Source organism: Haliotis cracherodii, unplaced genomic scaffold, assembly GCF_022045235.1.
Source record: "Haliotis cracherodii isolate W230 unplaced genomic scaffold, xgHalCrac1.p SCAF_6, whole genome shotgun sequence".
Lineage (NCBI taxonomy): Eukaryota > Metazoa > Mollusca > Gastropoda > Lepetellida > Haliotidae > Haliotis > Haliotis cracherodii.
In genome coordinates, this window is record NW_027266319.1 from 15,729,158 (window position 1) to 15,753,403 (window position 24,246).

General features: G+C 42.4%; 2 protein-coding genes across 2 annotated transcripts in view; one reads left to right on the top strand and one right to left on the bottom strand.

The window, feature by feature from the left end:
• Positions 1–2,362: 2,362 nt before the first annotated feature.
• On the top strand, positions 2,363–7,438 carry LOC139446096 (uncharacterized). Its single transcript, XM_071227374.1, has 4 exons — positions 2,363–2,527; positions 4,677–4,792; positions 5,469–5,545; positions 7,317–7,438. Exons 1-3 carry the CDS (start codon positions 2,389–2,391, stop codon positions 5,541–5,543), a joined length of 330 nt encoding a protein of 109 aa, XP_071083475.1. The 5' UTR covers positions 2,363–2,388; the 3' UTR covers positions 5,544–5,545; positions 7,317–7,438.
• Positions 7,439–10,421: 2,983 nt separating this feature from the next.
• LOC139446792 (adhesion G-protein coupled receptor G4-like) overlaps positions 10,422–24,246 on the bottom strand; it is a 36,323-nt gene continuing 22,498 nt past the window's right edge. Inside the window, exons 10-22 of the mRNA XM_071228122.1 lie at positions 23,859–24,052; positions 20,637–20,738; positions 20,087–20,331; positions 19,550–19,699; positions 19,295–19,389; positions 18,557–18,831; positions 17,482–17,657; positions 16,410–16,571; positions 14,676–14,803; positions 13,720–13,982; positions 13,157–13,226; positions 11,712–11,908; positions 10,422–10,780 (exon numbers count right to left, since the gene is read on the bottom strand). Coding sequence (XP_071084223.1) covers positions 10,422–10,780; positions 11,712–11,908; positions 13,157–13,226; positions 13,720–13,982; positions 14,676–14,803; positions 16,410–16,571; positions 17,482–17,657; positions 18,557–18,831; positions 19,295–19,389; positions 19,550–19,699; positions 20,087–20,331; positions 20,637–20,738; positions 23,859–24,052 — 2,416 coding nt within the window. The remainder of the gene's footprint in view (positions 10,781–11,711; positions 11,909–13,156; positions 13,227–13,719; positions 13,983–14,675; positions 14,804–16,409; positions 16,572–17,481; positions 17,658–18,556; positions 18,832–19,294; positions 19,390–19,549; positions 19,700–20,086; positions 20,332–20,636; positions 20,739–23,858; positions 24,053–24,246) is intronic.

Consider the following 24,246-nt stretch of genomic DNA (forward strand, 5'->3'; position numbering starts at 1 on the left):
TGTAAATGAGAACACATAGGTCCTCGATGGAACACGAGAACATAGAGGTCCTCGCTCTGTGCATAAGAACACATAGATCTTCGGTTGTAAATGAGAACACATAGGTCCTCGCTGGAAAACGAGAACATAGGGGTCCTCGCTCTGTGCATAAGAACACATAGGTCTGCGGTTGTAAATGAGAACACATAGGTCCTCGCTGGTACATGAGAACATAGAGATCCTCGCTGGTACATAAGAACACATAGGTCCTCGCTGGTACATGCGAACACATAGGTCCTCGCTTGTATATGAGAACATATAGGTCCTTGCTGGAACACGAGAACATAGAGGTCCTTGCATGTAAATGAGAACACATAGGTCCTCGCTGGTACATGCGAACACATAGGTCCTCGTTTGTATATGAGAACATATAGGTCCTTGCTGGAACACGAGAACATAGAGGTCCTTGCATGTAAATGAAAACACATAGGTCCTCGCTGGAACACGAGAACATAGAGGTCCTAGCTTGTGCATAAGAACACATAGGTCTTCGGTTGTAAATGAGAACACATATGTCCTCGCTGGAACACGAGAACAAAGAGGTCCTCGCTTGTGCATAAGAACACATAGGTCCTCGCTTGTAAATGAGAAGACATATGTCCTCGCTGGTACATGAGAACATAGAGGTCCTCGCTGGTACATGAGAACGTAGAGGTCCTCGCTGGAACGTGAGAACACATAGGTCCGTCAACATTTGTACATCAGAACATATACACACAGACCACCCATTTTCCCTTAGAACATGCGATGGAATGTGACAAGTGAGTGAGTGAGTGAGTTGGGTTTAATGCCGCTTTTAACAGTATTACAGTTATATCACGGCGTGCCAGCTTAATGTGGGAGGAAAGCCCGAAGTGATGCGAGTCTCAGACGTTAACCACTTCGGTGAAACCCACGAGCACTGGTATGGTGCTGACAAACCTAGAAACAAAATCGGGGCGAACCGGGATTCGAACCCAAAATCATAGGTTTCTGGCGTGCCCAAGGGACGCAACTCTGCAAAGAGAATCGGGGCGCCTTAAACGACTGGGCCACCCGTGCCCCCTGTGACAAGTGAAACACTGTTAGAAACCGATGATCCCCAAACCGGCCCGACATTAACTCGTATTGTCTTTCCTTGTGTCGCCCCTTCACAAGGATTTTCGTAACAGTACATTTTGCTGAGTACGCACGTTTGATTATGTATTCAAATCACCTGTAATTCCAATTCATGTTGTGTTACCAATATTCTTCGAAATTATAAGGAAAGTACTACAGCTCTCATGAAGAACGATTGTCCGATTATCTCTGTATAAGAAGAAATGCTACTGTAATTTCATTAACCCGAAGAATACTATGATAGCGGTTATACGTTCAATGTCGGCATGGGCTACGCGTACAGTATTATCCCGGCAATGGTGTGTCAAGGCAGCTGTACAATTACATCCTTAAACAACAACATAAATCAGCTTTACCCCCTTGACTATCTGTGACTGCGGCTTTCACAAACTTCAGCTACAATCCAATGAAGGGTGACACAGTTCAGGTTACTAATTGTTAGTCCACGCAAATTGGGATTCAAGTCAGTAAAACATTCATACAAACCATTGTCAACCAGCTCACATGTCAAAATGAATATCGATCTAGCAATCGGTTATTATTATCGGAAAAACAACGTGAAAATGACTTAGTTACGCACTTTGAAATAATTACAACAACTACCTGACAACCTATTCGTTCGCTGTGATCAGGCGATTAGCAACCGCTACATATTCCATCATCACGTACCATAACGTTTGGCGATCGTTCTTTTCAAAGGCCTGGACCTCACCTTTCACAGCAGATCCCAGAAACAGTTATGTACTTTAAAGGCCCAGCTGAAGACTGTCTCTGGTGTTTCATATGTTGCCACGTGTCACCGATAGCTTTAGCGCAATATAAATAGTTGTATGTAGGTGCGTGCGTGCGTGCGGGAATGATGTATGTGTAACAGGCAGCATACCCTCATACGAGATTTAGTGTTGGAATTCGTTCCCGGTAAAAATAACATTACATCATAAGAGACTAGTAACGTATTGGGCAACCAGCCTCAGATTCTTAATGCATCGTGCCCCGACGGCTCGGGCGAGCTCATGATATCAACCTATGGCTTGTCTGGTCCAGGCTCGAGTATTTACAGACCGCCGAGATGCAATTGGAACATTGCTTAGTGACACGTAAACCAACACGATCCTATTTTCTTGTTATAGCTAAATTAGAAATTATGAATACTAACGTAATAATAAGGGTTAGATTTAACCCTCGTGAATCTCAGATAAGATGCCCCGAAGGTCACAGTATTTCAGACAATCCCGTGTGTCGACAGTGTTGATGTCCGCCATGTTGCTTTTGCTGCGTCTTTGCGTTCTACAGGCATCCATACTGGTAATAGCTGCAATGGAGGGCGTTGCTCTCCAACAAGGGGCGTGTGTGTGTGCCACGGAGGGTCTCGTGGACGCGTATTCAAAACGTGAGCATTATTAACTGCTAATGTGAATCCATGTCCCATGACAGATTATATAACTACAGTTGTTGACGGGACATGAGAGACGTGTGACGAGGCAGGTGGCTCGTGCAACGTTCTCCATACTGGCCTGGGAATTGTATCTCGTTCCGATAGTACTCTTACCGGGATTTTTTTCCAAACTATTACCTCTATTACAGAAGTCCAATGATATAAGATATGAATATGATTATCAAAATCTTTTTACCATGAAATTTCAACTCACATTGAATTTTCAAGGCGTCAGGTGTATTTTTTCATGGTAATACTGAACTTTCGTAAGTTATGAAATCTGACCTACACAAATTCCAAATATGTGAAGGCGCTTGTAACTTCATTTCATCAATATACCAACAAATAACATTCGGGCTATTTTATTTCCATTCTTGTATCATCAATTCCCTGGATCCATTCGCCACAACAATGCCGTTAAGGACTTGACGTCACACATCTTAATCTATGTTACCACATATTTAGCACGGAATTTCTCTCGCTCTTGTGAGTAATGTGACTGGAGAATTTGTTTACATGTAAGTGTTCAATGTCATTTGTATCGAGCTCAAAGCGAAGCTAATGCAGCGTATGGATCCAGGGTAATTGTCAATACAGAATGTACATATTACACACTGGATAATCGAGGGTGGTGTGGAAACAACTGGCGACAGTCCATTTTACGGCTTGGAACACCTTCCTGGATCCACTTTCAACAAGGAAACTATGAGTGAGTGAGTTGGGTTTAAGGCCGCTTTTAACAGTATTACAGTTATATCGCGGCTTGTCAGCTTAATGTGGGAGGAAAGCCCGAAGTGATGCAGGTCTCAGACGTTTACCACTTCGGTGAAACCCACGAGCACGGGGATGGGGTTGACAAACCTAGAAACATAATTGGGGCGAACCGGGATTCGAACCCACAATCATAGGTTTCTGGCGTGCCCAAGGGACGCAACTCTGCACAGCGAATCGCGGCGCCTTAGACGACTGGGGCACCCGTGCCCCTAAGGAAACTATAATACGTCCATGTTGAAATATACAGACCATGGCCAAGTTCTTGAAGGGAGCAGGTCCCTGTCAGCATGGATTGCATGAATGTGGGGTGCAGTGAATGAGTGAATGAATGTTGTTATGTGACGCAGTCTGCCAGGGTATTTGTTAAAAAAACCCAGCACAATCGACTCTGATCCTGGAAAAAGCAGGTGACACGGTTTCACCATCCGCCCCAATTCTGTGAGTGAGTGAGTGAGTGAATTTGGTTTTAAAACACTTTTGAAGAGCTTAACAGTTATTTCACGGCGTATCAGCTTGGCGGGAGAGAAAGGCCCGAAACAATAACACCTGTTCCACTTTGGTGCAACCAACGAGCACAGATACGTTGCTGACAAACCAAGAAACAATCAGGGCAGATCTAGGATTCTAATCCACGATCAAGACCGTCTCCGTGGTCTAGTGGTAGAGCGTCCGCCCGGAGACCGAAAGGTCCGGGGTTCGATCCCCGGCCGCGTCATACCAAAAGACGTTAAAAGATGGTACTTGTTGCTACCCTGTCTGGCGCTCGGTATTAAGGGGCTAAAACACGAACTGGTCGGCTCGGAGTCAGTATACGGTATTCATGTTCAACTGAGGCATGGTATCTCAGTGAGCTAGCACTATAAATCGGCATCATTCCGGACTAGTACAAGCAGCCACACACACACACACATACACGTGCATGCACGTCGCTATATCAGTGCAATAATCTTGGACGCGACGTTAAACCCAATTTCACCTCACATTATCCACGATCAGAGGTGTCTGGCACGCCTAAGGGATGTAAGTCTACCCAGTCTGTCGGATCGCCTTGCTCGACGACTGTGCCACCCGTGGCCCGTTACTCAGTTCAACGTGTGAAGGAAGCTACGTAGAATCACGCGTCACTGTGAGGAGCTTCAGCAACCTAACGACAAACGTAGAACACGAAATAATGCCGTACTGCGTCAATACATGGGACAACGCGTAATACAGTGAATAACGCAATACAACACGGACCAATGTAGGACTAAGTGAAATTAGCTGAAAACATCGGTCGATGAAGATACATCATTGACTACCGTATTGCTCATGTGAAGTGTGTTTCTTCCAGCTGGTTTCGACAGCGAGAGCATCACGTACATCAGTTTTGGAGAATGTCTACGGTCAAACGGCCAAAGCATGGAGATGAACGGAGACTCGTGGTACGGCGTGGCAGTCAAGAATGAGGTCAGTCCCATGTTCAATGGAATTAGAATCATTCAAGTTTCAAAATATTGAATGCTATATAATTGTTCATTTATAGGAGACTTCTCCGAACTGTGGAGGGTTTCCTCCCACATATACACGGTCCGTCAAATGCAGTGTAACATTTAGGGCCATTGACGTCGGCAGTGCCCGTGAAGATCCGGGGTAGAATAGGTCTTCAGCAACCCATGCTTGCCGTAAAAGGTGACTGCTTGTCGTAAGAGGCGACGAACGGGATCGGGTGGTAAGGCTCGCTGACTTGGTTGATGCATGTAATCTTTTCCCAATTGTATGGATCGATGTTCATGATGTCAATCAATGGATTGTCTGGTCCAGATACGATTATTTACAGACCGCCGTCATATCGCCGGAATGTTGCTGAGTGCGGCGTCAAACAAACAAAACAAGCCTCAAGAGAACAATAAAAGCGCCCGTAAAATACCCGTTTAATGACATGCGTGGATATGTTTTTACGCCTTTTGGCTGTATTCCACCAGAAATGGGCGTAAACCATTGTACACATGGAGAATCGAATCCGGATCTACGACTTCACCAACGAACGCTTTATGCTACCCCTCCCCTACCTCATTGTTATCATTCAGTGTTGTTGCACGACCGGTGGTCAGTGTTAGGATTGATGTGTTCTGGATTGTTTCAGGAGCTGACATCCCCCCGGTTGCTATGGGTTGCAGGCAGGTTCCTGAAGCAGGGCATCCCCTCACAATGTGCTTAGAGGTGAGTGAAACAAGGCATCCCCTCACAATGTGCTTAGAGGTGAGTGAAACAAGGCATCCCCTCACGGTGTGCTTAGAGGTGAGTGAAAGAAGGCATACCCTCAAAGTGTGCTTAGAGGTGAGTGAAACAAGACATCACCTCACAGTGTGCTTAGAGGTGAGTGAGTCAAGGCATCCCCTCACATTGTGCTTAGAGGTGAGTGATAGAAGGCATTCCCTCACGATGTGCTTAGAGGTGAGTGAATCAAGGCATCCTCTCACGGTGTGCTTAGAGGTGAGTGAAACAAGACATCCCCTCACAATGTGCTTAGAGGTGAGTGAAACAAGGCATCCCCTCACGATGTGCTTAGAGGTGAGTGAAACAAGGCATCCCCTCACAATGTGCTTAGAGGTGAGTGAAACAAGGCATCCCCTCACAATGTGCTTAGAGGTGAGTGAAACAAGGCATCCTCCCACGGTGTGCTTAGAGGTGAGTGAAACAAGGCATCCTCTCACGGTGTGCTTAGAGGTGAGTGAAACAAGACATCGCCTAACAATGTGCTTAGAGGTAAGTGAAACAAGGCATCCCCTCACGATGTGCTTAGAGGTGAGTGAAACAAGGCATCCCCTCACAATGTGCTTAGAGGTGAGTGAAACAATGCATCCTCACAATGTGCTTAGAGGTGAGTGAAACAAGACATCCCCTCACAATGTGCTTAGAGGTAAGTGAAACAAGGCATCCTCTCACAGTGTGCATAGAGGTGAGTAAATCAAGGCATCCACCCACAATGTGCTTAGAGGTGAGTGATAGAAGGCATCCACCCACAATGTGCTTAGAGGTGAGTGATAGAAGGCATCCTCTCACAGTGTAGAAGGCATCCACTTACAATGAGCTTAGCGGTGAGTGAATCAAGGCATCCCCTCACAATGTGCTTAGAGGTGAGTGAAACAATGCATCCTCACGGTGTGCTTAGAGGTGAGTGAAACAAGACATCCCCTCACAATGTGCTTAGAGGTAAGTGAAACAAGGCATCCTCTCACAGTGTGCATAGAGGTGAGTGAATCAAGGCATCCACCCACAATGTGCTTAGAGGTGAGTGATAGAAGGCATCCACCCACAATGTGCTTAGAGGTGAGTGATAGAAGGCATCCTCTCACAGTGTAGAAGGCATCCACTTACAATGAGCTTAGCGGTGAGTGAATCAAGGCATCCACCCACAATGTGCTTAGAGGTGAGTGAAACAAGACATCCCCTCACAATGTGCTTAGAGGTAAGTGAAACAAGGCATCCTCTCACAGTGTGCATAGAGCTGAGTGAATCAAGGCATCCACCCACAATGTGCTTAGAGGTGAGTGATAGAAGGCATCCATCCACAATGTGCTTAGAGGTGAGTGATAGAAGGCATCCTCTCACAGTGTAGAAGGCATCCCCTTACAATGAGCTTAGCGGTGAGTGAATCAAGGCATCCACCCACAATGTGCTTAGAGGTGAGTGATAGAGGGTATCCTCTCACAGTGTGCTTAGAGGTACGTGAAAGAAGGCACCCCCTCACAATGTGCTTAGAGGTGAGTGAAACAAGGCATCCTCTCACGGTGTGCTTAGAGGTGAGTGATTGTGGGTAAGTGATTAAGTGAGGTAGTAGGGATTTACACCACTCTTTATCAATAGCCATTTCACGGCCCGATGGTGATATTGGTGCAACACACATTGATATGATGTGACGAGTAAATATGCTCGAACCATTTTCACCAGAAGCAGCTCCCTGTAGTTTAATTCCCTCCTTCTGTTTCAGGCAGCTCCAGTGTTCTGGGCGGAGCCTAGGTTCAGAGGGGAATGAGCTCACCATCAGTGGCACTTGGTACACAATATGCGCATATATTCATTTTATTGGTTTCATTAAATATCATCATGCAGCGACGAGTGTTCTGTTGACGGACACAGACAACGATCTGCGTGATGAGATGACATTTAGGTTTCATTAGAAAGATGTATGTGAACCTCGTATACAATGAGCCTTTTGATGAGTGAGTGGGTGTCTTCTTTGTCAATATACCAGCCATATTACGGCAGGGGACATCAAGAATTCGTCCCACTCAGTTTGTCTCTGTGGCGACTTTAGAAACATTGCATGGTCTTTACCATGGACACTCTCCGTGGTCTAGTGGATAGAACGTCCGCGCGGAAAGTGAGTGAGTTCGGGCCCCGGTCGCGTCATACCAAAAGACGTTATAATATGGTATTTGTTGTTTCCCTGCCTCGCGCTCGGCAATAAGGGATTAAAGCAAGGACTGGTGAGCTTAATGTCAGTATACTGACGGAGTACTCATGTTAACCTGCGGCATGGTATCTAGGTGGGCTGGCACTTTCTAGCAAACCAGAATAAGTCCGTACTAGTAAAAACACAACTCACTCACTCACTCTAGACTTCTACAAAATGTACAACTCGCAGATGAAGGAGAGTGCCATCCTCACCTCTCCAGGCATCCGGCATACCACCTAATGTGTCTCGGCATCCAATTTAAGAGCTTTTGAGTCATATCAGTGTACGCAGCTGGTACAAGAAAATTAGACGGGAATTTCCACTTAGAGTGCATGACCATGCGAGTTCATAAGCTGAGGCTTGAATATTGGATTGATTTTCACACTTTGCCAGAAAAAAGAGACGTAAAAGTAGATTTTCAACATTCAAATATTACCATCCACGTCCGGGATAAACATTTCATGGCATCCCCCCTCTACTCGTAGGAAGAAAATCTGCGCATTTGCCATCTTCGAATGATGGAATGCTTGATTAGGATTTTCTTTTTATAGCAAATAGTTATGAGAAAACTTCATCATAAATAATTGGGGTCTATGTTGATCACCAATAATCCTTAATAATTGGTGACAATTATTCATTTAATTGCGTGAGCTGTTCATTTTATAGCAAATGTACTAATCCGTTGTCACAACAGAGTACTTAAATCTGGGGATTTAAGGCCATGTGGGAATATAATCAACAAATTCATGTTGCATATGTGCCATTGTTTATTTCACAATATATTTACAATTTTGTACAAAGTAAATATGTACCTCTTCATCAAAGCAAATATATAATGTATTTTCAAATCAAAACAAATATATTATTACGGAGACCAATCAACAGACAAGTTTGTATCACCTGATACAGAAGAAACTGTATTGTTTCAACAGTGTTTCAATTTCATTATGCATTTAATATTCACATACAGACAATTATATTACATCACCGATAAGATGCGTGTGCGTATAGTCGATCTAATTTGTGTTGAAAAGATCCAGATGGGGCCCAACGTGGGTTTACTGTTTACAATTGCCTTCACTGGTATACCTAGTCGTAAGCAAGGATTAAATCGTACCTAAATATTTTCCCGGGGGAAGTTTTACTCTAGAGTATAATACAGGATAGGATTAAACACACTGGTGTGGGTTCAAATTCACTAGGGAGAATCATCCTGACACTAGAGAATTTCATCCCCGGGATAAAAAATAGGGTAGGATAATATTCACTCTTACATTTTCTGTGGCGGTGTTACTACAAGAGGAGCCCCGTTAATCCACACAATGACGTTCACACTGAAACGTTCAGCCTCGATTATCCAGTGTAGTGAATCTCGATTATGCATACCTTGGACTCTTTCCCAACCACTGATTCGTTTCGGAAGTGACATCACCAGAGTTGGTTACATTATCACAAGCAAAATTTCTCTCGATCGTGAGCTTAAAATAAACAGCCAATCAAAATGCCTGATCGATAGTGCGCCATAGACCTACATTCAAAATCTGCGGACACATCCAAGCAAGACCTTGATGTTCGCCATAAATAAAATTTTAGCTTGGAAAGATGTGTTTCTGAGACCGAAGGGATGGATGTCTTTTCGCGTCAGACGTTCCGCTTGTTTCTGTGCAGAAATGGAAAACTCGAGACGATTACAGGAGACTTAGCCTCTATTTTTAGATATAGATATAGATACACTGGATAATCGTGGATAGAAATCACCATGGTTTAAACAGGTCCACAATGACAAATCAAGGATGGGGAGTTATGCCCATTTTGTATTTACACAACTATCTCCAAAAGTGTGTGCCCGTAATGAGGAGAGTCTGGATTAACGGGGTTTCCGTGGCTGTTGAGACGTGTACTAATGCCGTAGACCACCACCTTACTTTGAGACAGACAACACAGCCTGAATGAAATTATGTATGTATGTATGTATGTATGTATGTATGTATGTATGTATGTATGTATGTATGTATGTGTATGTGTGTGTGTGTGTGTGTGTGTGTGTGTGTGTGTGTGTGTGTATGTATGTATGTATGTATGTATAATACAAAATGATATACCAACGCTCGGGTCACAGAGGCCCGGCATACTGGTGCCTGTACAACACATGTCAACTTCTTCCCCGGCTGCAACTACTACATTGACTTAAATGGCTGGGCACTGAAAGACGTGAGGATAGATTCCTATAGGGCGACGTTTCTCGGGGGACGTTCGCTCTCTTGTTTCAGAATTCATCCGCCATTTGTAATTGTGAATGATTTGGCAAAATAATCTTTTTCAGAAATTATAAAGAGACATCGCGCAAGGTAACCATGACTATAACAATTTGTTAACAATACTTTGTAGCAATATCACGTGTCGCATTATTATTATTATTATTATTATTATTATTATTGATCGGTAAAATCATATTTTAGCATTCAAAATATTTCAACATTATAAAGTCGGTATGTCACTTCTATATATTGACTCAAAGCTAATTATCTTTTAACAAACGGACAAAAAAATAAAATAATTGAAAAACAGGGACAATTTCAATGCTCGATCATTTTTACAACGGATAAAAGCGCCCCCCGTGTGTATGCCCTCTATTCCTTACAGCGCCTTATACGCTGTTGGCATCCTCCGTGTTGGTATGTAGTACACGGAGTCAAAGCTCTCCCTATCGATGTTGGTGCGAAGAGTTCTTGTGCTGCTGTTGTGCAGTGAAAGACTTCCCCCGGAGCCGTTCGACGACGTCGAGTTGCTGTTCGTCGGAGACACCTGTTTCGGAGCCCGACGGTTGTCTTGCTTGTTGCAACACAACATGTACCATTGGTCGCGAACCTGCTTCCTTCTGGCTACCAACATCACAAAGATAAAGAAACCCTGCAAGGAGCTGAGGAAGGTGAAGACGTATTGAAACACGATCCGGGCATCCTCGATCTGCAGGAAGCCGAATATCCACGTCAACCCTGGAATTAAAGGCAAAAACACGTACACTCGCATGCAAAAATAACTGTTTTATTATCTAACATACTGGGATTTCTTAAAACTTAAAACTCCCTTCTTGTCAAAGATTCAAAGACGTTTAATTTGTCGGAAGATGTAACTCAACGTTTTTCTTATGTCGATTTTTTTTTTCAAATAAATATATTAACAGTCTTCTGCCCAGCGATCTGTGGTATTTTTACACAAGTTGAAATGGCTGCTAATTCAAATTCCCAACAAGAGTGAGTGAGTGAGTATGGTTTTACGCCGCTTTTAGCAATATTCCAGCAATATCACGGCCCAACAAGAGATTGAAAAGGAGAGGCAAATTTGAGGTGTGAGTTTGTTTTTCTCTCAAATACGCTTTAAGCTACACAGGTTTACCTTGACGAACGGTTTCAAAAACCGTAAAAAACAGTCAAAGCCTCGGTAAAGCTTTCAAAAAGTGTTATGGAAGACATGTGGAGGACATTTCAAAATTTGGCACATAAGTGACAGAAATGATGTCCGATGCAGTTCCCTATTTTGTATCACATGTTCCCATGTTTTTTTCAGGTGAACAATTGACTTGCCTTTGCATGTGTTTGTGACGGGTGCCACCAGTGGGGCAGGATACGCTCACCTTTTCGCGAGCACCTGGATTAGTCACTATGTAGTAGACTAGTAATTATTGTTTAAATGGACCATAATTCAAGCCGAGGGGCCATATTGTCCATATCATCATGGACATCTTATCATACCCGGCCTTGCTTTATGTCCATGCCGACAATCCGGTTCCAAACAAACCCGTTCCAGTTTAACCCAAACACGAGGAAGCGTGTTGAACTTAATTACACCTAAACATGTGTTTTTTTCATAGTATTTGTTTTAATGTTCTGTGAAGTTGTAAATACAATTAATGTGAAGCAAACCTACCCAGAAGCATAAAAATGGTGACAGCGGCCTTCAAGTGCATCCTAGCTCGTCGCTGTTTCGACTGGGTGCTCCGGAGACCGTCGGGTCGTCGTACCAGGCTGGCGAGGATGATGATGAACATGATGATGTTGATGACAACGATGACGCCGACGGGTACAGCAAATGCGTAATAGAAGGCCTCCATCCCCATCCAGCAGCTAGGAGGGAAAGTTTAATTGATCACTCTAGAAAATGTGTTGCATTGTACAGTTGGTTGGTTGGTTGGTTTGTTGTTTAACGCCACACTCAGCAATATTCCTGCTATATGACGGCGGTCTGTAAAATAATCGAGTCTGGATCATGAGCATCGATCCACGCAATTAGAATCGCCTTTTACGCCAAGCATAGTCGACTTTTACGGCAGGCATGGGTTGCTGAAGACCTATTCTATCCCGGAATCTTCACGGTCCGCATTGTACAGTGTTACGTAAGTCGCAAAGACGTCAGGGCGGTGATTTAGCCTCGTGGTTAAAGCGTTCGCTCGTCACAACGAAGACCCGGGTTCGATTCCCAACGTAGGCATAATGTGTAAAGCCCATCTCTGGTGTCCCCCACCGCGATATTGCTGGAGTATTGCTAAAGGCGGCATAAAACCATACTCACTCACGTATAGACATCATGAAATGTTCAGTAAAAATATAATGCTAATACTTTGTTAAGAACAAACAATAAATTTTACAAGAAGTATATAAAAGAACGTGTTCAATGACAATAGTTCATGAAATTGCTTTTAAAGAAGGCCAAAAAGTATATTTTGTTCATCTTGTTTTGTGATGGAGTGTCTGACATAATTCAGCAGTAAAACTGAACACACGGTATGTTTTTTGTGGAGTACCCCCCTTCCACTTGATGTCAAAATCAATGTAACCAATGTCATGTGTGAACCTGAGTGTGTGTCACTTTGAAAGAAGGGGTAGCCATAAGCTGCTAGGTAAGATGAAGACGATAAATTTGTTTGTTTGTTGTTTAACTTCTCACTCTGCAATATTCCAGCTATATGACGGCGGTCTGTCAAAACATCAAGTCTGGACCAGACAATCGAGGGACTGATATCACGTGCATCGCACAACTTAATTGGGATACGATGACATGCATCAACCAAGTCAGGGAGCCTGGCCACCCTGTTAGTCGCCTCTTACGAGCATAGTCGCCTCTTACGACAAGCATGGGTTGCTGAAGACAAATTCTAACGGGATCTTCACTCACGGGTCTCTACCATAGTAATGAGTCCAAAGTTTTGAGTGGGTTGCCTATCTGAATTGAGGAAACACCAACGACATCCTTTAAACAAAGTTAGACGCTGTATATGCTCAAACATTATACGTTGCAACTCTTTCAATTGTTAACACTTCATAGCAGAGTGCTGCCAAATGCCCCAAGCCTTGAAAACATCTGGCGGAACTTACTACGACTTCCGCCCTCGGTACATGTTGTAGTCAATCGAGAGCACGGAGACCACAGGGATGAGAGGCAAGCCTGTGGAGAGGATATAGAGGTAGAGCACAGGTACTGAAGACAATCGACATAGAGTCAAGTGTAACAATGTTACATAAACATCATTTTTATATAACGAAAATTGAAAGATGTTAAATAAAAAGAAAGGTTTGTAACAATATTAGATAAACTTAATTCTTATATACCAAAAATTGAAAGATGCTACATAAAATATTTTTTGTAACAACGTTAGATAAACATCATTTTTATATACCGAAAAATTGAAAGAAGGTTAAATAAAAAGAAAGGTTTCTAACAACGTTCGATAAACATCATTTATATATACCGAAAATTGAAAGATGTTAAATAAATGAAAAGATTTGCAAAAACGTCAGATAAACATCATTCTTATATCCCGAAAATTGAAAGATGTTAAATAAAAAGAGAGGTTTGTAGTAACGTCAGATAAACATCATTTTCTGTATACTGAAACTTGAAAGATGTTAAACAAAAGAAAGGTTGGTCTAAGTCTTACCCCATGCAGGAATGGCCGTTTTGAGTGCATAACTTGACACATACGTGCCAAGGATCTTAACGAAAGTCATGTACTGCAATATGGCCTCAATCAGCATCCAGAGGAACGACACCAGGATGAAGTAGTGCAGCAACACGGCCACGGACAGACAGAAGTACTCGTTGTTGGTCTGTTTGATGCCCACCAGGAACACCACCTTGGAACATAGCAGGGCCACGGCCATGTGGAACAGAGTGAGTTGGGCGCGCCCCTGACGCAGCTTCCTGGAAGCAGTGGCAACATCTTTACAAGATGATCACATTTTTTGTTATCTATTTGAATAATTTACATTATTCAAATTAAGTGTCCAGATTAATTGCTTATTCTGTATGCCTGGTAGGTGGCATGTAGGTATCAACATATGACCGCATGTAGATATCAATTTATGACGGCATGTAGAAATCAAAATATGACAGCATGCAGGTATCAATATATGACTGCATGTAGGTATCAATATATGACTGCATGTAGATATCAATATATGACGACATGCAGGTATCAATATATGATGGTGTGGAGGTATCAAAATATGACGGCGTGGAGATTTACTGATAATTGTTTATGCCTATGTAGATACAGTTATCAATAAACGACGGAATGTAGGTATTAATATATGGCTGAATGTAGGTATCAATATATGACGGTGTTGATGTATCAAAATATGACGGTGTGGAGGTATTATGACGGTGTATAGCACTCAATCACGAATAATAGCCTAGATGTTCACTATTTTACTGAAAACAACGATCATGGGCATGGTGCTAAAAGAATGGCATTCGAAACAATCGTCATTAGATCCTTGTAAGGGTAAGGGGTGTAACTCTGCATAGCACTTTGCGTCACCCCAAGCTACAGCGTCATCCGCCCCCTGAAGATCAAGATAACGTACAGAGGCAGAGAGGGACAGTGGTACTGACTTGAAGAAGACGAATGTGATGATGGTGAGGGCGAGGCCGAAGATGGAGAGGCTGAGGCCGACCAGGGAGATGATGCTGAGCGTCAGTTCATGTTCAGGCTCCACTGGCTTGCTGTGTCCGTAGAAGTCCTGAGGAGTGGATGGTAGAGTCAGTGAGTGAGTGAGTTGGTTCCATACCATTTTGAAGACTAGTTCAGTATGATTATGTGTAAGCCTTACGACAGGGAAGGTCGAAGTGACGCAGTTTATTTATCACATTGGCGAAACCCACGAGAAGCTGACGGACCAAGGATCATAACCTGTGATTCGAACCCACGACATACAGATTTTAGCATAGATAAGGATGGAGTATGTGTTATTATAAGGGCAGCATAGACCACTGATTCACCAGTACACATATGTCGGACAGAGATGTAAAATGGGTCTACATTAAATGTTCATCTTGCATTGCACAGAGGACATGAAGTCAATAATTACATTGCATTACATGTAAGGCTAAAAACAAAATATTTTTGGTTCTCAGGCACCACCGCATCATCACAAAGTTTCGTTTTTATTTCCATTTTGAAAAAAATATATATCCTTAAATGTTACGCGTCTCGAACGCACGACCCCACAGTGAAACGCTACAATACTTAAAAACAATGCGATCCAATATTGCATGCAGTTACTTCCCTTTTCATGCGCACTGCTTTACTGCGCTTCTTATGCGTTATGGCGGTAATTGGAGAGTGCTTGTTTTGCCGTTTGCAAATTTGGCCAAAGAAAACATGAAATTTGCGATAGAAAATCACCAGACATGATGATTTACATAGTCAGTGGTATCTGTGTACTGTATGCGGGACAATGTTTCATACGCAGAGGTTAAGTTTTACATATTTATTTGTCTCGTAAAATAAGCGGGAAATGATTAATTTGCGTAGTTCAGCGCGGATTTGCTGACATGGTATTTCCGGTGTTACGTGTTCACAGTAATGTGTTTGTGTTGGGAAAAAACCCAAAAGAAACCCTTCAACCCTGTGTATAAGACGACAACCACCCCCACCCCCGAAAACCTCATGATTATAGTTATGAAAAAATCGCCTTATACACAGCGATATACGGAATTGGATTCTTACAATTTTGTACACAAACGAAATAACATAAAAAAAGCTGCCCAGCCACACGATATTTTCCTAAGCTATTGCCTCAGAACCAATTCTCTTTTTTCAGCCTTAACAAACGGGCATCTTCTTGAGGCAAGGAAGTTATTTGACTATAAATGTCCTGTTTCCACCCTTGCCGAACTTGGTTGGAATTCCGGACTTACATTTTGGCTGGACTCACGAGTCTATTCATAAGCAAAGGAAAAAGGCGGACAATCTCGTAAACAACATGGATTTCAATGTACAGATTTGGGTTAACTGCAGGATTTGCAAAGCATGTGAACCATCAACTGGGTGGATATTTTGCAAATCATTTTTAATCAAGGTGTTCAAGTGATTTGATGCACATCGCGGGGTAAGACCCGTTTTATTACAATACAATACAATTCAATAATCTTGATTATCGATCAGATGGTCGTAGCTTTTTTTGTTTGAAGCCATTGCAAGTGATATGAGAGATTGAATCTGATTGGTCGGTAGGAGGGACATAGAAGGGACATAACTCGTAATAGCCACTGGTGGCGCTACGATCGAGCCTGGGAATTCGAAATGATAAGGGCGTCGAGCATAAGGAGTAAATATAAACCTACCAGCAGCACGGCGAAGTTGGTCAGATGGTTACACATACAGATGTCCAGGCCGTACATCGTCCCGTTGTAATAGCATCCGTCCGTTGACCATCCTCCCACTCCTTGGTTCTCAAGGAAGTCCCAGAACGCGCACTTCGTCGTCTTCAGGTGGTTACTCGTGTCCTGCATAATAAGTAAAATCAAGGTTCAGGTTTATACAGCGTTAAAAGCTATTCATATCAAGGGTTCTGCGAATTTCTTTTCAAGAAAATAGTCACATTATATTTTTGATTTTACTTTAAGTGTGCTCTCAACATATGGCGCACTGTTAATATTGAACTGAACTGACCATGCACTCAATCTTAATGATGCATGTGCGTGACTCAAGAGTGAGCCGGTTGGATTCAACCATTTCTTTGTATTATGTGCATCGCACTACTTAATTGGGATACGATGACATTCATCAACCAACTAAGGGAGCCTTGCCTACCCGTTAGTCGCCTCTTACAAGCATAGTCGCCTCTTATGACAAGCATGGGTTGCTGAAGACAAATTCCAACGGTATCTTCACTCACGGATCTCTACCATAGTAATGAGTCCAAAGTTTTGAGTGGGTTGCCTATCTGAATTGACGAAACACCAACGACATCCTTTAAATAAAGTTAAACGCTGTATATGCTCAAACAGTATACGTTGCAGTTCTTTCAATTGTTAAAACTTCATGGCACAGCGCTGCCAAATGCTACAAGCCTTGAAAACATCTGAACTTACACAGACTTCCGCCCTGTATATGCTCAAACATAATATGGCGTCACAGCTTAAGGGGCAAGATAGACCAAAGTAAATTTATTAAAACCCACAAAAAGGGTGTTATGCCTTGTGCGCAAGGGTCATAATCTTATATTATATGGGATTAGAACTCGAGATAGGGAATCCTGGCAAGAGAGGTGAGTCTGACCGGGGCTTTAGGCAAGTGGGCCACCCATGCTATAGGTCTTAAAATGCCACTTCTTGGGGTTAAAATTGTATTTCGGTACAACAGCATTCATTTCGATATTTGTTCATGCAGGGTTAGCTATAAATATGTACTTACAACAAACGGTCTAAAAGCCATCCGGATCATGTTGTGAAGCCCCACGATCTTCTTGCCTCCCAGTGTAGCGGAAATGATAGCACTGTTGACGAGACCCAGAGTGGAATTGACGCCCGTGGTAAAGAGACCCGTCTTCCGGTAGATGAGCATCGAGAGGCGCGTTGTGTTGCTCTCCCCTATAAAAAAAAAAAAATCATACATCTGGTGAGAGGACAAATAATTTCGGCAAAATATATCTCAACACATTCAACAGCGTAATCTTTTTAAATTGGACTTCTATAGGACTGAATTATGTGACTACCGAGCTTGCAGCAGGAGGTTAAGAGAAAAAGGCGATATAAAGATGAGGTTTGAAGGACCATAAATGTTGACCAGTATTGAATCCGGATTTTCTTTCGGCGTCGGTTTTGAATAATGGTTTAGGACGTGGTCAGTTGTATACCACCTATATCACGACGACCTGTTAATAATCGAGTCTGGACCGGATAAACCATGAGCAAGATGACACACAGTCAACTAAGTGACCACTCAATCTAATTGTGTCGCCTCTAACGACCAGCGATGGGTTATTGGGGACCTATTTTAACCCTGGTCACCAAAGGGTGGGATAATTGGTATGAAGTGCAGTTCATCGATATTTAGATATGTACATGTAATCATTAATGTCAGAGGTGTTGCATACTATAAAAAACAAAGGTTACTTTCGCGTGAGTGATTTGTGTTTATCTGTGTCTAAAATACCCGTCTGCCCGACAGCTCGAGACGGTCTGTTTTGCAGACGGACGGTCAGTTTTGAAAACTTGCACGCCAAATGTTTGGGAGTTGAAGTTACTAAGATGGCAAACCACCAGTTTATTGCCATTTTCTGAGAACAAACATTAAACAGTACTATTCTTATCTTTACCCTTTTGTCACTTTTGTTCGTTAGTCTAGAATCTTCTGGACTGGCAACATTTTGTCTGGTCTGGTACCTTTGCAATGTTCCCAGTCCAGTTTTCTGACTGAAATTTGGGGGAATTTTATACACTTCGTTTATATCCTAATCCCATCCATGTGACGACGGGCGGCTGCCTACCGTGCATGCTCTTGACGACGAGTTCCTGGGGCAGTTCAATGGCCACGTCAAATTCAGCCAGACTGCTGTCCAAGCGGTCTCGGATGGTGAGTATGCGTGGGTTGGTGAGAGGGGAGCTCCAGCTGCCCCCCATACTGGCTCCGAGACCAATTACAGGAGCCATCCCGGCGTCCAGGTTCCACACCTCCATGGCAACATTAGGAGTCACCAGGCGCATGTTCTTGGCGGCGCCGATGTCAGTCTTCATGCTGAATTTCTCCAGGTTCTCGACGATCCTGAGTTTAGAAACAACTGCTACTGAACGCTTCATGTTTAAATACAAACCTTACAGTACATCATATATTACTTTCACCAAAAAGGAATGAGATAATAGGAAATACGATTGATGAGTTCAATATGTTCTTGCAAATCAGCTTAATGCTATAGATCTCTACATCAATTATATGGAGTAGATCTTTCCCTGAAGATTGCAGGGATAAAGATCGACACAAGTCTGTACTACTTTCGTTGGTATTGTTTTGTTGAAGTTCTTTCCGCAAAATGAACATATTTTATCTATCAAATTGTTCGGGCATCAATCACATATACATTAAGGCTTTTAATTAAACTGACAGTTTCGTATTTCATCCAATTATGGAACAAAGGATATTTCAAAACATTTTATGGCCCGAATTATTATTTTGGAAAAACGTCAGTTATCATTGTACAAATGATTTAGCGTTAGATAAACGTCATTACCTAGTTGCAGCCCGAGACTTAAGCTGTGCATTTCTAATGGCGGCAGTGTCAGCATCTAGGATCCTGTTGACTGTGTGAAGAAGCTTGAGACCCATCTGAAACAACAACATTGGGATACCTAGAATTACCTAGACGATAAGACCAATTCTCTGTATATATGCGTCCTTCACGGAGGGAGCAAATTAGTGGATCTTCCTGATAATGCCCGCAAACATGAACAGCATATTGAAACTATCGCATTACAACGGAAGTTACCTGGCTAGCCGACGGTGATGTGACCTTCACTATGCGTCCAATGACCTCGGCACATGTGTCAATATCGGCATCGGTTAATCCTGACGTTTTATCCAGAATCTCCGCCATCTTGTCCGTGACATCCCTTACGTTGCCATCTTCTATTTCAATCTAGGAAATATTATAATTATTGCATATAGTTGCCGGAATCAATGCTAGAAATTCTCAAATCTTAAATCTACAGATTTTTCCATAGTGTTCTGGACATTGTGGTCAGTACCCTTTTGTGACCGTCAGCAATATTCCAGTTATATTTCGGCATGCTGTACATAATACAAAACATGGGATGCTGGGAGCCTATTACACTCAGGACATACCTTCCAAACCATTTTGGAAATAGAAACTAATTCTCTACCCAATAAATGTAATCGATTATATAAATCAACTGGAGTAAAACAGACAATACAATGTTGTTTCTCGTCATTGAAGTCCTAGGAAATATTACATAAAACCCAGTCAGGGTGATGGAAAATTGTTTCCAAATCTCCGAATACTAACCTCGTCCAAATGTGCCAGATCTTTTGAAGGCATCAACTGAAAATGGGGTAGGTGTGCACCCGGTATTCTAAAAGCTGCCGGTTCACTATTGTTGGGCTTCCGGTTGCGTAGAAGGTCATCAGAATCTGTGACCGGAAGTGTGCTAGCAGAGGACCTGTGACAGTCAGTGTCGATCTGCCAGTTCTCCCAATAAGCCCCGGTTTCGTAGTTGCCCTGGCAGTTCGCATAGCCGACAGCAACACCGTCTGGGGGATACAGCATTCATTTGAGCACAGTACTAGGACATCAGGTTTGACATACGTATGCGTCAAGGAAATCAAATTCTAAATGCAGTGTCATTGTTTTCTTCAAAAGCTAGAATGGGTAAGTCGGTCAAAATGGTGGTGGTGGTAGTAGTGGTTGTGACGGTGGTAATGGTTGCTATTCTAATGCGGATCTTCAGGGATGACAGTAAGTAAACATAGTAAGAATAAATTGTATGCCCAAAATAGGTCAAAATAATAATAAGAATCGTGACAAAACGACTGTGAGACAATACAACATCGCCTACCACAAAGTTCAATGCTGTCCACGTTGTTTCCGATGGCGGTCTTGGGGAACTGGGCACCAAACCCTGTCCTGCTGTCTTCGAGGTAGGCGGGCGGGCAAAAGTCTATAAATGTAGAATGACCATCATGTATGTGTTGTCTCATCAGCTGGGAGATCATGGGTTTGACAATTTAAAACATTATTAAACATTATTAAGAATTTGAGAATTACGAATTATGAAAAATATAGGTAAGCGGGAGGGTGTAGGTAAAAACCTTAGGTTTTGTCCTTTTTGAAAAAAAATATTATGGAAGATGAGTTACATTTTGTTAGTAGGCCCAACTTATGTAGCATAAGACACACATATTTTCCAAACATTAACTTTAAAAATCCCTCAAAACTTTACTACAAACTTCTAACATTGAAACCTTGTCATTATGTGCTAAATACATAAAAGATATCTTTACGTTCTTCATTATTATAATTCTAACTTGTATTTTAAGTGCAATCCGTAGCTCTTGTTATTGTACCGCCACTTTGTATATAATACATGTATCTATATTGTACTTAGGCCTATGGCCTTTATACTGGATTAACTTAATAACTACTAGTATTACCTCAGAAAATACCGTGCGAGGGGTGAATTACGGACTTTATGTCACCAGTGAATTATTTGACGAGGAACTTTAAACATTAATTTAATGATCATGAAGGACAGATCAGCCGTTATTCCGAGTTGCGAGTAGGTTATTCTTTTTATATTCGTCTTATTTTTATGAGGAAATGTTTAAAAAATGGTTTCTTGATCTGAATTGGATATACAGCTCTGTTAGCTTATTGTTGGAAACTAATTTTGATGTGGGTCTCTTTGCAAGCCAAATAAATAAAACAATAAAAACGTAATAACCAATCAGCATGAAGTAAACATGCGTATACTCGGGTAGAATAATGATAATATGTCACATATATCCGTGCCAATATAAGTAATATCATATGTTCAGTAGTTTGCATTGCATCAATCTCATTAAAATCAGATCTTAGTTCTGGCTATCGCTAAACAAAGATCTGAGGACATCCCATTACGGGTCACGTCAGAACGACCTTTCATCCGACCAATCAAAGCGTCGCTTACCAGATAATAAAAGTGACAGTCGGAATGTGTTTTCTAATCATGCAACTTCGAAAACGTATTGCGAACGACAGTTACGGCCCGTACGACTGATTCCGTCAAAAATGATTGTCTATCTCTCGCTTCCGTGGGATAAACATTTGGACGGAGGAGGCGTTGCACAGTACGTGGAAGGCACTGCCATATAACCTCAACCATATATTAGACCTTCCGGAATGTTCGTATGTTCAGTTTTCAAAATTTTAATCGAGAACTGTGTCAACAGATTTTTCAAGCGTAGTCTGAAATGGAAGTCGCCAGGTTGAAACGAGTGCCGTAAAGCTCGAGAAAGCTACTTTCTAATTGGCTGATGTCGACTCCTTGTCATTCGTGACCAACTCGTGTTATTCCGGAACAAGCCGAATAGCGACTCGTGCCCCTCTCATGGTCATTTTTGCGACCGGGTTCCGTCTTAGCGCAAACGGACATACCTAAAACAATTGTCAACTCGTTGCGTAATGGTTTACATATATTTCCCCATATATTATATATATTTCAGATGCAATTTAAATCACTCCGGGGCGTGCGGAAGTATACACTCTGTCAGTATGATTGAACATATTTAACTGTTTCCTTGGTATATTTTTATCATCCAAAACTGGCTCCCACAGGAGATATCGCTTGGATTAGATCAAGCGATATCTACACTGTAGATATCGCTGCAATGAAATTACATCACAATGCTTTGCAGACCATTGTGACGTCTCTGGTTACCATGACGTCACAATCAAATGACATCATTAATGGCTCGGCTACTGATGAAGCTGTTAGCAGTACTTTTTACACTGAAGACACTGCTAATTAGTAATTACTGTCAACAAATTGAAAAAGTTGGAAGAATGATATTGGATTATATATAAAATCTCACCCTCGTGTCTTTTGATATCAAATATATCAACACATATATCAATACATTTGATATCAAAAGACACTGGGGTAAAATTCTCTAGATGCAAGACATATGTAAAATTAAAACTTATTTGTGAGGGATTCTTTGACGAAGTACTTGAAATCATACGCGCATTCTGATTGGTTTGTCGTATTTTGGCACATCGATAGGGGACGAGTCTTCTTGCAGGTTACGGAAAGGGGCGAGAGGTGACGAATGCCTTCTTGTTAGTCATTTAAGTGGTCGGTCAAAGTTCGCGGAAGGTCGTTCTGACGTGACCCGTAATGGGCTGTCCTCAGATCTTTGTTTAGCGGCAGCGAGAACTTCGATCTGATTTTAATTAGATTGGCATTGCGTCTGTTCTGGAAGAGTTTGAACACTCGAACGCACGATCTGAGGATCCTGTGATGGCTACCTCTACATAGCGAGATGCTGCGATCTCATCTGTGTTTCAGTAATGAAGATGTATATCATCTTGTGTTATGTACTAAGTGATCAGGGGCGGTGGGATAGCTTAGTGGTTAAAGCGTTCGCTCGTCACGCCGAAGGCCCGGGTTCGATTCCCCACATGGGTACAATGTGTGAAGCCCATTTCTGGTGTCCCCAGGTGTGGTGTTGCTGGAATATTGCTAAAAGCGGCGTAAAGTCACTCTCACTCACTCACTTACTACTCAAGTAATCAAGTACTGTATTCATATGAAAACATCAAATCAATTTCTCACTCCTGTGAAATTGTATGTAATTTCACTTATGCCCGAACTACTTTCGGTCTGTCCCAATGGCACTGTGGTTTCAAGAAAAGACAGTGGGGATCAGTAGGAAAATACGTAATAAATAAATCATTTGTCTTCTGTCAAATAACACATTTACCTCATCCCGAGATCAGACAAAGTGGACATGTTCAATCCTAGTAATCGCTCATGCAAATATCAATAATGTGAGTGAGTGAGTGAGTGAGTATTGTTTAACGCCGCTTTTAGCAATATTCCATCAATATCACGGCAGGGGACACCAGATATGGGCTTCACACATTGTACCCATGTGGGGAATCGAACCCGGGTCTTCGGCGTGACGAGCGAACGCTTTCACCACTTAGCTACCCGACCGCCCCCATAATGTGAAGCTAGATGAAATAAACACGATCATCTATAAATCTGGTAGGTCATGGAATATTTTGATTAAATCACCTGTCCGTGTCAGATTGATCGCATCTGTAACGGGTAGAGACAGGTTCCAGTGTTGGCTGATACCACGTGACAATGGTACCAAAGCGGAGTGAAGAGTTGTCAGATAATGGGAGACAACTCTGTCCTTGTAGTTCTCGGGCATGTTCCTGACCAAGGACAGCTGTATGAAGAAGTCAATGACCCCTGTGTCTGAGCTGAAAGTGATCAAGACATGATTCACGTGACCAAACAAATAAAAGGACAGATATCGCAAATGGTCGAATGTAGCACATGTGGTCACTTTTGCAATGTGACCTGGGCCCTGTTCCACAAAGCGATCTTAGCGCTAAGTCGATCGTAACTCCCATTCTTTAACACTGACTTACTACAGTCATAGCGCTAAGATCGC